The 12985-nt window shown below is 34.3% G+C and overlaps 1 protein-coding gene across 8 annotated transcripts in view; it reads right to left on the reverse strand.

Annotated features, from left to right (window-relative positions):
- Positions 1 to 12985, reverse strand: part of CHD9 (chromodomain helicase DNA binding protein 9) — a 257680-nt gene that overhangs the window by 180159 nt on the left and 64536 nt on the right. For all 8 annotated transcript variants that reach the window (XM_043982156.1, XM_043982163.1, XM_043982161.1 and 5 more), the window contains exon 3: positions 1858 to 3459. In XM_043982156.1, coding sequence (XP_043838091.1) covers positions 1858 to 3303 — 1446 coding nt within the window. In that variant the 5' untranslated portion in view covers positions 3304 to 3459. The remainder of the gene's footprint in view (positions 1 to 1857; positions 3460 to 12985) is intronic.

The following is a 12985-nucleotide window of genomic DNA, read 5'->3' on the forward strand; positions in this document are numbered from 1 at the left end:
ATTTTCATTGCAGCTCTTAAACAGAAAATTTTCAATCTTATGTTTTTCAAACATGAGCAGATCTCACAGCTCTAATATTATTTTCATTTCATAAAATAAAAAAGCTCAAGATGTTACAAAGTAAAAATAAAGCAAAATATAGCTTTATGCTTTCCAAAATTTCCTTTGCTTAAAAATTGATAAGAAATGATAGAATATATACATGTGCTTAAATATGCATATTTCTTCAATATAAGTTGCATTTCTATGATATACTTACATTTTAGAATAACTGCTACAACCCCCCACTACCTTTTTTAAAGTAACAAATTCTGTGTTTTATTGAATAACATAGGCACTGTTTTAAATAATCAGTACAGATTTCTTGCTGTTCTATTATACCTGGTGTCTTTTTTTTGCCCCACGTAAAAAGAAACATTATAAATAAAATTGGGTAAACTTATAAGTACAGTTAATAATTCCTAAGGAACTATTTTTTTCTTCAAACCTATATACAGAGACATAAAAAATGGTGGTTAAAACAGCTATTAGGGAGTATAAATGATTCTAGTAGTGACTTGTTAACCAGGAGGTGTTTCTCCTAGACAGCACATAAGTAGGTTCACTATAGAGAATTAAGAAAACTTTTTACAAGTTTCTCTCAATAAATCCTATATATTTAAAAGGCTCAGAGAGTTCATCATTTATTATTAATTATGAAAACATGCATAGAAAAACAGTAGCCTAATTTGAAATAAAATGGGGACAAAACAATAGAACAATAAAATTAAGAAGGTTGCAAAACCTATAAAGTTCAACAACCAGTTATATTGGTAGTGGGAAGAGGAATAGTTTGTCAAACTAGTGAAGAAACTGTGTCTATATCAATTAGTAATAATAGCTAACATTTATATAGTGCTCACTATGTTCCAGGCACTGTGCTAAGTGCTTTACAATTATTTCATTTGATACTCACAACAAGTAGGTACTATATATTATCCCCATTTTACATATGAGGAAATTGAGGCAAAAAGAGGTTAAATGAACTGCTCAAGGTTACACAACTATTAATTATCTGAGGTAGCATTTTAACTCAGGCCTTCTTGACTACAGGTTTGGTACTCTATACACTGTTATACCTAATGTTCATTTAATCAAGTTCCAACCAATCCACTTATATGAAGATAACAAAATAATATTAAAAACTCTTGAGCAGAAACAAAAACATCAAAACTTGAAATCACATTAAAAAATTGTTAAGGATGATAGAGGAGCATATTTTTCTCATTTAAATAATTCTTAAGTCTATATTTACAAATTTATTCGCATTCGACCTAGAACTTAGCCTCATGGAAAGATACAGCTTGAGACATTGTGAAGCACAGCACTGCTTTTTAAAAATGAAAGAAAATTGGTGATTATTTTTACTTCAAAATTGTGTGTGTCTGGGTGTCTTAGAATTCATGGCACCTCATAGGTTAATATCACATATAAGCACCTCACAAATCCTTAAGTAATAGCACATCAGAAAGAGGTGATAAAATTCTTGATATAATCCGCTTAGAAACTGAAAGCTAAAGGTAAGGTTTTTAAATTGTCTTTTAATTTTTCCTACAACAGATGCCAAGAGTTCAGCATATTTACTGCTATGATAGAATCAATGAATCATTTCCAAGTTAAAAGTTATGACAATAAAATTCACACATTCATTTAATCATAACTGAGCACTAGAAGAAAAACGAAACCAAAACCCCAAACTAGAAACAATGAATGACATTGAATGCCTCTAAGAAAAAAAAAGAAATTATTAAAACCCAATGTAAGATGTACACTGCCCAAAAAACTGTTTTAAAAGAAAGAAAGCCAAAAGCTACATACCTGGTGTTGTAAGGATAGATGTTCTCTGTCATGTAAGTGCTGATGATTAGAAACTGACAAATGCCATGAGTGAACATGACTTTGAGAATGAGTTCGAGCCACATCCAGAGGTTGTGTTAAAAGCTGTGGGGTAAGTTGTTGATCAAGATCATGTTCTAAGACATGACTTGAACTATCTTGCCCAAATGCTGAATCATCAAATTGGGGAAGGAGACCCTCCTGAAGAAGATCTTCTGGATCAAGTCCTGTGAACGTCTCAGTTTGAGACCCTACTTGATGAAGTAAATTATCTTCTAGAGATGAAAAACCATTTGTTTCTACATGATCATTGAAATGTCCCATGTGAGAAGCAGAACCAATAGGATCTGGGAAATTCATGTGTACAGGAGATAATTTTGAGCTGCTGAAGTTACCCTGAGGATGTGCTGAATGCAACATTTCAAAATTATTTGAATTCAAAGATGAATTTGAGTTTAGTATATGCGGGGTAGATTCCTGCTTGGTCCCCGATTGAGCTATAAAGGCATTGCTTCCAGTAAAATCAGATAAAGTAGGAGTTGAATGACTAGATGCAAGAGCTGTAGAGGACTGAAGAAGACTGCTTGGAGATATGTGATTACTGGAGAAGGAATAATGCGAAGAAAACTGTTGTGAATTATTCACAGAGCAAGGAGTCATATTTGGAGACTGTCCATTAAAATTCCCGTCTTGGTGATTGCCACAAAAGTGCATTGAAGCATTTGATGTTGGAGAAAATTGTTGCATGGAAAGAGGCTGTTGTGAAGTTGATGCACTGGTAATCTGAGATGGGTGAGTAACATGGACTCTATGTGGACCAGAAATATTAACCTCCATAAAGTTTTTAGATTGGCTTAAAGTTTCTTGCCCTGGGTTATTACTGTTTCTGTTTTGTTGTGACTGTAGTGATGTGCACTGTTGCTGTTGTTCGTTGACCTGAAATAAGGCAAAGTCAGGGTGTGCTACAAAGCTTTTATTTTGCTGCATAGAATGTGAATGTCCTTGTTGGTGAAAAGGAGACCCATTTTGATTGGAAACACCAGTCTGATGGCCCCACATTGGACTGCCATCAGCTACATCTGGAAACAAACCATTAGACTGATTTGGGGGGTGGACTGGGGAACAATTAAATTGAGAATGTGGTGATAAAACATTTTCAACTGGGCTACTGAACGACTGATTAACTTGGTGAAGTTTCAGGGACTCGAACTGATTTAACTGTTCAAAATCAGCCATCTTCTGTGGTGTTTGAGTATCCTGGACATGGTTCAATGAATCTATGTGCAAAGGTTCAAATTCTACACCCAAGTTCAATTCATCAACAAGTGAAACAGGTCCTGGTTGTACGAAGGCATCATCTGACAAATCCTCTAATGTCTCACCAAAAAGATTGGCATCGTCAAAAAAGTCCATCATTGGATCAGTCATCTTGAAAATTCTAGGCCACTTGAATGGTTCAATCCAAATGTAATAAGCTTATCTTCTTTGTAGTGAGTAGGAACAGAGGTCATCAACTAACTGATCCAAGGCATGGCAATGTTTATTATTGCTCTGGAGAACTGGGCATCATGGTATGTCATAATTCTAACAGAAAAAAGCAAAAATTTCAAATTTAATATTAAGTTTTCAACAATTAAGTATAAAAGTTAGAGCTAATGGACTGTGCAACTATTATATGTTTTAAATTTAAATCACAAAATATAGTGATTTATGTTAGAGAATAATTGACTATAAGTGATTCAGTATTCTCAATATGAAGTAATTTGTCAGAGATGAAATGACTACATGCACTTATAGATACCAATATACATTCACATGTCATCACTTTGAATTTCATATTTTTGGAATATGATAAATAAGAATTCAAGTTTAGAGCAAATAATCGTCTTACTCAAACCAGCAGCATGAGAGATCAACCTTGTCTATAAATGAAAGACTAACATTCTCTTTGCTACTTTTTTAATCATAAAAATAAAAACTGCAAAATATAAAAATGTGTAGTATGATGGTGTAGTGCAAACTATAACTTCATTGATAAGCATTCTATAACAAAAATTTCTATTGTCTAGCACTAATAACATTAATTTGAATTTCACTATAGAAACAAAAAAAATCCCAAGGTTAACTATGAAAACCAACTGAAAAGAAATGGTACTTCACAAAGCAATCAAGTTTTCCAGCAATGGAAGAGAAAATCAGGATAGTATTGTTGTGTTATCAGTATTTAATTCAGAAACTCATAAATCACACTTAAATTTGTTATGCTTATTCCTTGTTTTCTAAATCTCTTCCTAACCAGATGCTTTATAAAATCAACTAGAGCATAAAACAGAACTAAATCAGTTTTGCAACTCAAAACTAAGCAAATAAACCAGCATCATATTTACACTCTTCAAGGGAAAGGTTTTAATAATGTAGAAATAGTGGAGCATAAGTATGTAGGGGGAATCCCTTTTGTCTTTTTCTACACTGTCAATCTAAAATTTTATCTTGTCATCATTGTTGCCAAATTCTATGAATTTCTTTTCTTCTTTTTTCCTTTCCTTTCTTTTTTTTTTCAATTGGCATTTCATTTTATTTTATTTTATTTTATTTTTAATGTATGAGGTATTTTATTTTTTCCGTTACATGTAAAGATAGTTCTCAACTTTTGTTTATACATGCTTTACAATTTCAGATTTTTCTCCCTCCCTCCCCTCCCTCTCCCCCTCCCCTAGACAGCAGGTAATCTGATATAGGTTATATCTATATATCTCTATACATATACATATAGATATATATATATACACACTCATATATATACACATAATAACATTAATCCTATTTCTGCATTAATCCTGTCACAAGAGAAAGAATCAGAGCAGTGATGCAAAACCTCAAAATAGGAAAAAAAAAAAAACAGCACCCAAAACAAAAGAAATAGTATGTATGGTTCAATCAGCATCTATACTCCACAGTTCTTTCTTTCTTTTTTTTTCTTGGATTTGGAGATCCTCTTCTATCATGAGTTCCCTGGAACTCTTCTGTACCATTGCATTGGTGAGAAGAATATAGTCCATCACAGTAGGTCAACACTCAATGTTGATGATACTGTGTACAATGTTCTTCTGGTTCTGCTCATCTCACTCATCATCAGCTCACGTAAGACCCTCCAGGTTTCTCTGAACTCTTCCTGCTCATCATTTCTTACAGCACAATAGTATTCCATTGTATTCATATACCACAACTTGTCCAGCCATTCCCCAATTGATGGGCACCCCCTCAACTTCCAATTCCTTGCTACCACGTAAAGAGCAGCTATAAATATTTTTGTACATGTGGGTCCCTTTCCCCCTTCCATGATTTCTTTGGGAAAAAGACCTAAAAGTGGGATTGCTGGGTCAAAGGGTATGCACAGCTTTATCGCCCTTTGGGCATAATTCCAAATTGCTCTCCAGAATGGTTGGATCAGCTCACAGCTCCACCAACAATGCATTAGTGTTCCAATTTTCCCACAGCCTCTCCAACATTTATTATCTTCCTTTTTTGTCATTTTAGCCAATCTGATAGGTGTCAGGTGGTACCTCAGGGTTGTTTTAATTTGCATCTCTCTAATCATTAGAGATTTAGAGCATTTTTTCATGTGGGAATAGATAGCTTTGGTTTCTTCATCAGAAAACTGCCTGTTCATATCCTTTGACCATTTCTCAATTGGGGAATGACTTGGATTCTTATAAATTTGATTTAATTCCCTATATATTTTAGAGATGAGGCCTTTATCAGAAGCACTGGCCTCAAAAATTGTTTCCCAGCTTTCTGCCTCCCTTCCAATTTTGGATGCATTGCTTCTGTTTGTACAAAATTTTTTTAATTTAATATAATCAAAATCATCCATTTTGCATTTTATAATATACTCTATCTCTTGTTTGGTCAAAAACTGTTTTCCTTTCCAAAGATCTGATAGGTACACTATTCCTTTCTCTCCTAATTTACCTATGGTATCACCTCTTATGTCTAAATCATGTATCCATTTTGACCTTATTTTAGTATAAGGTGTAAGATGTTGGTCTATGCCTAATTTCTGCCATACTATCTTCCAGTTTTCCCAGCAGTTTTTGTCAAATACTGAGTTCCTATCCCAGAAGCTGGAGTCTTTGGGTTTATCAAACACTACATTACTAGTGTCATTTACTACTGCATTTCCTGAGCCTAGCCTATTCCATTGATCTACCACTCTATTTTTTAGCCAGTACCAGATAGTTTTGATGACTGCCGCTTTATAGTAAAGCTCCAGGTTTGGTACCGCTAACCCACCTTCCTGTGAATTTTTTTTCATTATTTCCCTGGATATTCTTGATTTTTTGTTTTTCCAGATGAATTTTGTTATTATTTTTTCTAGCTCTATAAAATAATTTTTAGGTAGTCTGATTAGTATGGCACTGAATCCTTTCCTTTCTTTTTTTTATACCAGAGTTCAATTTTGGTTTATAGTCCTTCCCCCATGCACCTACACTACAAGAAGAGTTATGATAGGAAAAAGTTTCTGTTCTCTAAAGACCTATTTACTTTTAATTAACTTTAGTAAAGGACCTTTTCTGAAATGTTGGCTTTATGGTTCATAATTTAAACTGGACACAATATGTATAATACATGAAAATTCCCTGAAAAAATGTTTGACCAAAGAACTTAAGATTCAAGGAGAGATCCATATTAACAATTTCAGAAGAAATAGGAACCAATATTAACCCACAAAATATACCTAGGATCATTTTCTATGAATTTATATGCTAGTTATTACAATAAAAATAAACATTTTAGTTAAGCATATTACAAAATGAGCAAATATAAAATTTACAAAATTTACTTTCCAGATTTATCATGTTGTCCTGAGCCTTGCCACCAACACCAAAACAGACAAACACACACACACACACAAAGATGTATATGTGCTATACATATATATATGTGAGTGCATACTATGTATGTGTATATAAACACATGCATATATGTGTGTATATATACATGCATACACATATATCTAGAATCTCTACACATGTATATACATACACACACATCTATCTTTTTGAGATGTTTAGGACAACTAATAGGCCAACAAAGAGACAAGCTTAGCATCTTCTCCTAAATATACTGATGATCGGTCATAGCCAGGTGCTCTAGGTACAAAAAGGTGCATAGTTCAAGTGTACAACTCAGAAAAAACCTATGCCTTCAATTTTTATAAGGCTATATAAGGGATAGATGCTGAATATTGGAACTATGGAATATAAAAGAAGCTAACTGCTCTAAAATTTAAAATTTATCACATAAATTGCTCAGAGACCCTTGAAATGATGACAGCAGGCTATCTGGATGATACTCTCCAATTATCACATGGTTCCTAATTTGCCCTGTTATAAGATTTTTGTACTGATTTTAGTTTTAACTAGATTTATAGAGTAAAAAGAAATTCTTATGGAAGTTGTTTTTAACAAATATATGGTCTTGGGCATGCAAATATTTGCTGAATTGTTAACCTGAGTTATGTAATAAGATTTTAAAATAGTTATAAAAATTTTATAGGTTCCTCTAGGTTATGCCAAAGAGGAAGAGAGTCTACATTAGTAAAAACAGGCTTGGTTAGAATAAGGTGCAAAAAAATTTTCCATTAATCATGTTATCTTGCTAATGAGGAAATAAATAATACTACTTCTTAACTATAGGAAGCTAGGCGGTGAAGTGGGTAGAGCACTGGGCTTAGAATCAGAAAGACTCATTTCATGAGTTCAAATCTGGTGTCAGACAACTAACTGTGTGACCCTGGGCAAGTCACTTAACCCTGTTTGTCTCAGTTTCCTTATTTGTAAAATCAGCTGGAGAAAGACATGGCAAACCACTCCAGTATCTTTGCCAAGAAAACCTCAAAATAGGATCATGGAGAGTCAGACAGGACTGAAAACAACTGAACACCACCACCACTTCCAAAATGTTCAAATATAATCAATCAATATTTAGCCATAGTTAACAAAAGAAAGGCTATAAATGAAGCCTGGTAAATTATTCCTATCAACATTTTCAAACACATTTTCTAGAATGACTAGTTTCTTCTTCTCCAATCCAAATAATACTCATGATTCTTACTCAGTATTCTTTGATTATTTGAAATTTATCACCTTCATTCACCATAATTCAACCAATGCTTCTGTATTATTTGCTATCATTAGCACTTTTCTTAATAGCTCAGATGAGTCATTTTAGTTCAACATCATACAATGCTTCAAAGTTCAACAAATCACTTTCCTCACAATCCTCTAAGCTAGGTGCAAGTATTGCCCTCATTTTGGAGATGAGGAAACTGAGACCCATTAACTGTTTACCATCTTGACTAAGGTTATATATGATAATCAGCAGTCAAGATTTTAACTCAAGTCCTCTGACTCCAAATCTGGTGATCTTTCCACTATGATCCAAATGTCTGTGGTCCACCAATGGTGAGGGTTTTCTTAATAGAATTCATTTGATGACATTTTAGCAATTATACTGTGACCTAGAACACTACTTGCTGTCCACCATGCCTAGAATGCTCTCCTTCTTCATCTCTGCTTCTTGGCTTCCTTCAAATCCCAGCTAAAATTCCACCTTTTACAGGAAAACTTTCCTGATCTTCCTTAATTAAGCACTTTCTCACTATCTACATTTCCAATTATGCATTGTGTCTGTCTGTATGTTGTCTCCCCCAATAGACTGTAAACTCCTTGAGAGCAGGAACTGTTTTTTGTTTTTCTTTGTATTCCTAGTGCTTAGCATAGTCCCTGGTACATAGTAGTCACAAAATAAGTATTTATTAATTGGCTACCAAGTTTCTTTGGTGAAATGCATGTTAATGCAAAAAGAAATCAGTATCTCCTTGGGAAAAACAAAGATTTGTAAGATGTCTTACTGTGTCGATTTAGGACATGCAGCTAGATAAGCAGCCTGAAGAATTAATTTATCAGTGTGTTTTGTCTTGGTTAAACACCATAGAAAGATAATGATCTAGATCTGGAATCCAGTAGGAACAGGAGCTAGGGATAAAGTACATTTTGGGGCTTAAATAGAATGAGTGAATTTAGCTACTATCAATGAAATACTTGCAAGAAATGGTGTATATTGCTGAGAATAAATATAACAGCAAAATCAATCAATCTTAGCCAATAGTGTAGCATGGGGGTTAGTGTTGAAGGGGAGAGGTAGAGAAATGAAGAGGAGGAAGAAGAAAAGGAAGAGGTTGTGGTAACTGCCCTGCATATAATTGGTAAAGAATTTAAAGGAATATAAAGAAACAAGAATCCCACAAGATAAAAATGCTCTGAAGGGGTGAGAAAGTCCTCATGCTAAGCTCCTTCAAAGTATATACTTATGATAAGAGGTGAATCAACAGTATTTAATATAATGATCCATTTAGGGGAGAGAAATCATATTATGGTAAAATGTGATGCAATGTCTAGAAGTACTTCCCCTCTGAATATACAATGAAATATGAATGAAATATATATATATATATATATGTTAGTGGTAATTCTATTACTAAATATTGGACATGAAATCTATTCCAGTGAAAAATAACTCTTTCAATTATTAAGTTTCCATATTACCATTATTGGTATCATATTTATATTTATGTGCCTCACATATATGTAAAGAACTTTGCAAATCTTAAATTATAACATTTCTATTAAATAGACTTCTTATTGAAATAAGCTACTTTGTCCTATTACCTTTAGCTTATTGACCCTAACTTGCTATTCATTTTCACCAGATATTTGCTTAGCATTTAGCTACTGAGTCAGTTTGGTCCTCACTGATTTGCACTTGTTGATATCACAATGCTACTCAGCAGAAGTGTTCTTCAACATGTACAGTGGTGGTTTAAGTTTCACAATTAGAAGGTAAGATTGTTTTTATTTTAAATTTTTCCTCTTTCCCCAAAACTAATAGTAAACACAAAATAAGTTAGGCTGACTATACTTATTAAATAATACTCAAAATAAGTCCTTCTGTCATGGAGCCAAAGTTTAGTTTTCAACCCAAGATTGTCCTAATATAAATATGACAAAATCACTTCCCTACTTTAAGTTCTCTCTATAGCCTAGTTGTTTCTATTATTTCAAACTGTAAGTAAATCACCTTCACCAGTGGCTGTCATCACATTTTATATCATTTTTGGATCAGAGGATTATAAATTTAGAGTAGTAAATTCAAATGTCAATACTAAAAACTGTCTGACTGTACAATTGCATAAAGAACAGACTATGAGCACTGCCAAGAAGGGATACTATCAAGAATTTTGGTAAAGAGATCCCATTGCCTATGGCTATAAACTCAACTAGACAGAACCGCATTTGTAAAAAGTTGCAATATGTACTTGTCAGAGGGGACAAAAAATTGCACTTAATGGAGCTACAAGTTAAAGACAGGCTGAAGGAGAAAAAAGCCAAGAAGACTAAAGAGAACAATTTTAGTCAAGCAAAACTTTCATTTAGCTATTTTAGGCAGCAACAAAAATGGATTTCAGATTCAATTAACAAGCACTTATTAAGTACCTACTATGTTGTGAGATATTATGCTAGGCACTGGGGATACAAAGACAAAAAATGAAACCATCTCTGGTTACAAGGAGTTTATATTCTATGAGGGGACATATCTACATATGTAAGTAATGAAAGGTAGTTAGGGAAGGATAATACTAGCAATTGGAGAAACAGGAAAGAATTTATGTAGAAGGGGGTATCTGCACTGCATCTCATAGAAAGTAAGGGATTCTAAGAGAGAGATGAGAAGGGAATTCATTCTAGTCATGGAGGATAGGCAATGCATGGAATGCAGAAGGATGAAGCCAGTTGGGCTAGATTGTGAAGTGCTAAAAGGGGAATAATGTATATTAAATATGGAAAGATATACTGGGGCCAGAACATGGAGGACTTTAACAACAGAGGAGTTTATATTTTATTCTAGATATAATAGAGAGTTACTGGAGTTTGGTGAGCAGAGAATGAGGGGAGAGAAGAGTTGACATGGCCAGATTTACATTTAAGGAAAACCACTTTTGCAACTTTATGAAGGATAGACTGGAGTAGGAAGTTGTTGTTCATCCTTCATTCTTGTGGAGGATCAATGACATCACAAAAGTTGTTTTGACTTTTGAGTGAACTGGATTTAAGTGAGGTAGAGTTGCATAAAGTTGTTTCTTTTTACCTGAGTCATCAGAGTCCAGTGACAAGACAAAAGTCAGGATGACTGGTGATGGCTCAGGATGCAGTGGACTTTGGCATCTTCAATGTCTGAATTGAATGAGTGGGGAAGAGCTGTACAAAGTTGGTGACAGCCTCACTCTCCTCCAGAGTCATCAATGAGTGGGGAAGAGAGTTGAAGCAAAACCCAACATAAGGGGGGCAGCTAGATGGTGCAGTGGTCAAAGCACCAGCCCTGGATTCAGGAGTACCTGAGTTCAAATCCAGCCTCAGACACTTGACACTTACTTACTAGCTGTATGACCATGGGCAAGTCACTTAACCCCCACTGCCTAAAAAAAAAACAAAAAACAAAAATAAAACCCCAACATAATCCATCAATAGTACAGGTGAATGGTTAGGGTGACCTGAATTAAAATGGTAGATGCTTAAGAGAAGAGGTCATATTCAAGAGAGGATGTAGAGGTAAAAACAAGATATGGTAATTGACAGGATATATGGGGTGCAAAAGGTCTAGGTTATAAATTGAGAAGACGAGAAGAAACAAGGAAGGATTGTGGAGGGAAAGGTAATGCTTTCTGTTTTGAACATGTTGAATTTTAGTTATCTCTGGGACATACAATTTATAATATCCAGTGGGCAGTTGGTAATGTGACTGAAGCTCAAGAGTGAGACTAGATATATAAATCTGGCAGTCATCTGCACAGAGATGATAACTGAGCTTAAAAGAGCTAATGAGATCATAATGAGAGAATGTAAAAAAAAAGACCGAGGACAGAACATTAGGGTAAATCCAAGTTGAGAGCATGAGATGAATTATGAGCCAGCAAAGGACACAGAAAAGGAGCAGTCAGAAAATACTGAATACTCACTACTTAGCAGTACTGAGCAGTGTCATGAAAACCCAGAGAACACATAATATCCAGGAAGGAATATAGAGGAAGATAGGGTGGCCAAGAGAGTCAAATGCAGCAAAGAAGGATAATAACTTAGAAAAACTATTGGATTTGAAAATTAAAAGATTCTTAATAACTTTGGAAAGAGTTTTTTTCAATTAAGTTTATAAGACTGGAAGTCAGGATGCAAAAGTCTAACAAGTGAAAAGAATAGAAGTGGAAGCAGTTTTCCCTAGGAGTATTAGAAAAAGAGATCTAGAATGTTAGCTGGAGTAGTTGGCAGGGTATAATGAAGGTTTTATAAGGATGGAAAGACAATCATGTTTAAAGGTAGTAGGGAAGGAAGCAATAGATGGGGAGAGATTGAAGATTAGGGAGGGAAAATCACTGAGAAGTATCAGAATACTATATCATGTCAAGCCAATTTAATTTCTTTCTATAAAAAGTCATATAGAGAGGAAAAAGTAAGACTCCCTAACTGTGAGTATCCCTCAGGGCTCTTCCCTGGGCCCCTCTTCTCTTTTCTCTCTATATTACCACATTTGGTTTCAATTATGATCTCTATGCAGATGATTCCCATAGATACACACACACACACACACACACACACACACACACACACACATACATATATAATCAGCTCTAGGCTCTCCTGAGCTACAGTTGAATAACACTAAATGTTTTTTTTGACATCTAACTGGATGTTCCATAGATATATCAAACTCAACATGTACAAAACTGAAGTCATTATCTTCTTTTCCTCTTTTATATTTTATTTTTTAACTAACAATCATTTATTTTCTCTTCCTTCTACCACTCCTCAATTGGAAAACAAAAACAAAAACAAAACTCTATAACAAACATAGTCAAGCAAAACAAATTCTAACACTGGTCATGTCCAAAAATATATTTCATTCTATATCTTGAGTTCATCACCTCTTAGGAAGTAAGTACCCTGCTTCACCACTGGTCCTCTGGAATTGTAGTTGGTTACCACATTGATTAGAA

Source organism: Dromiciops gliroides, chromosome 2 (assembly GCF_019393635.1).
Source record: "Dromiciops gliroides isolate mDroGli1 chromosome 2, mDroGli1.pri, whole genome shotgun sequence".
Lineage (NCBI taxonomy): Eukaryota > Metazoa > Chordata > Mammalia > Microbiotheria > Microbiotheriidae > Dromiciops > Dromiciops gliroides.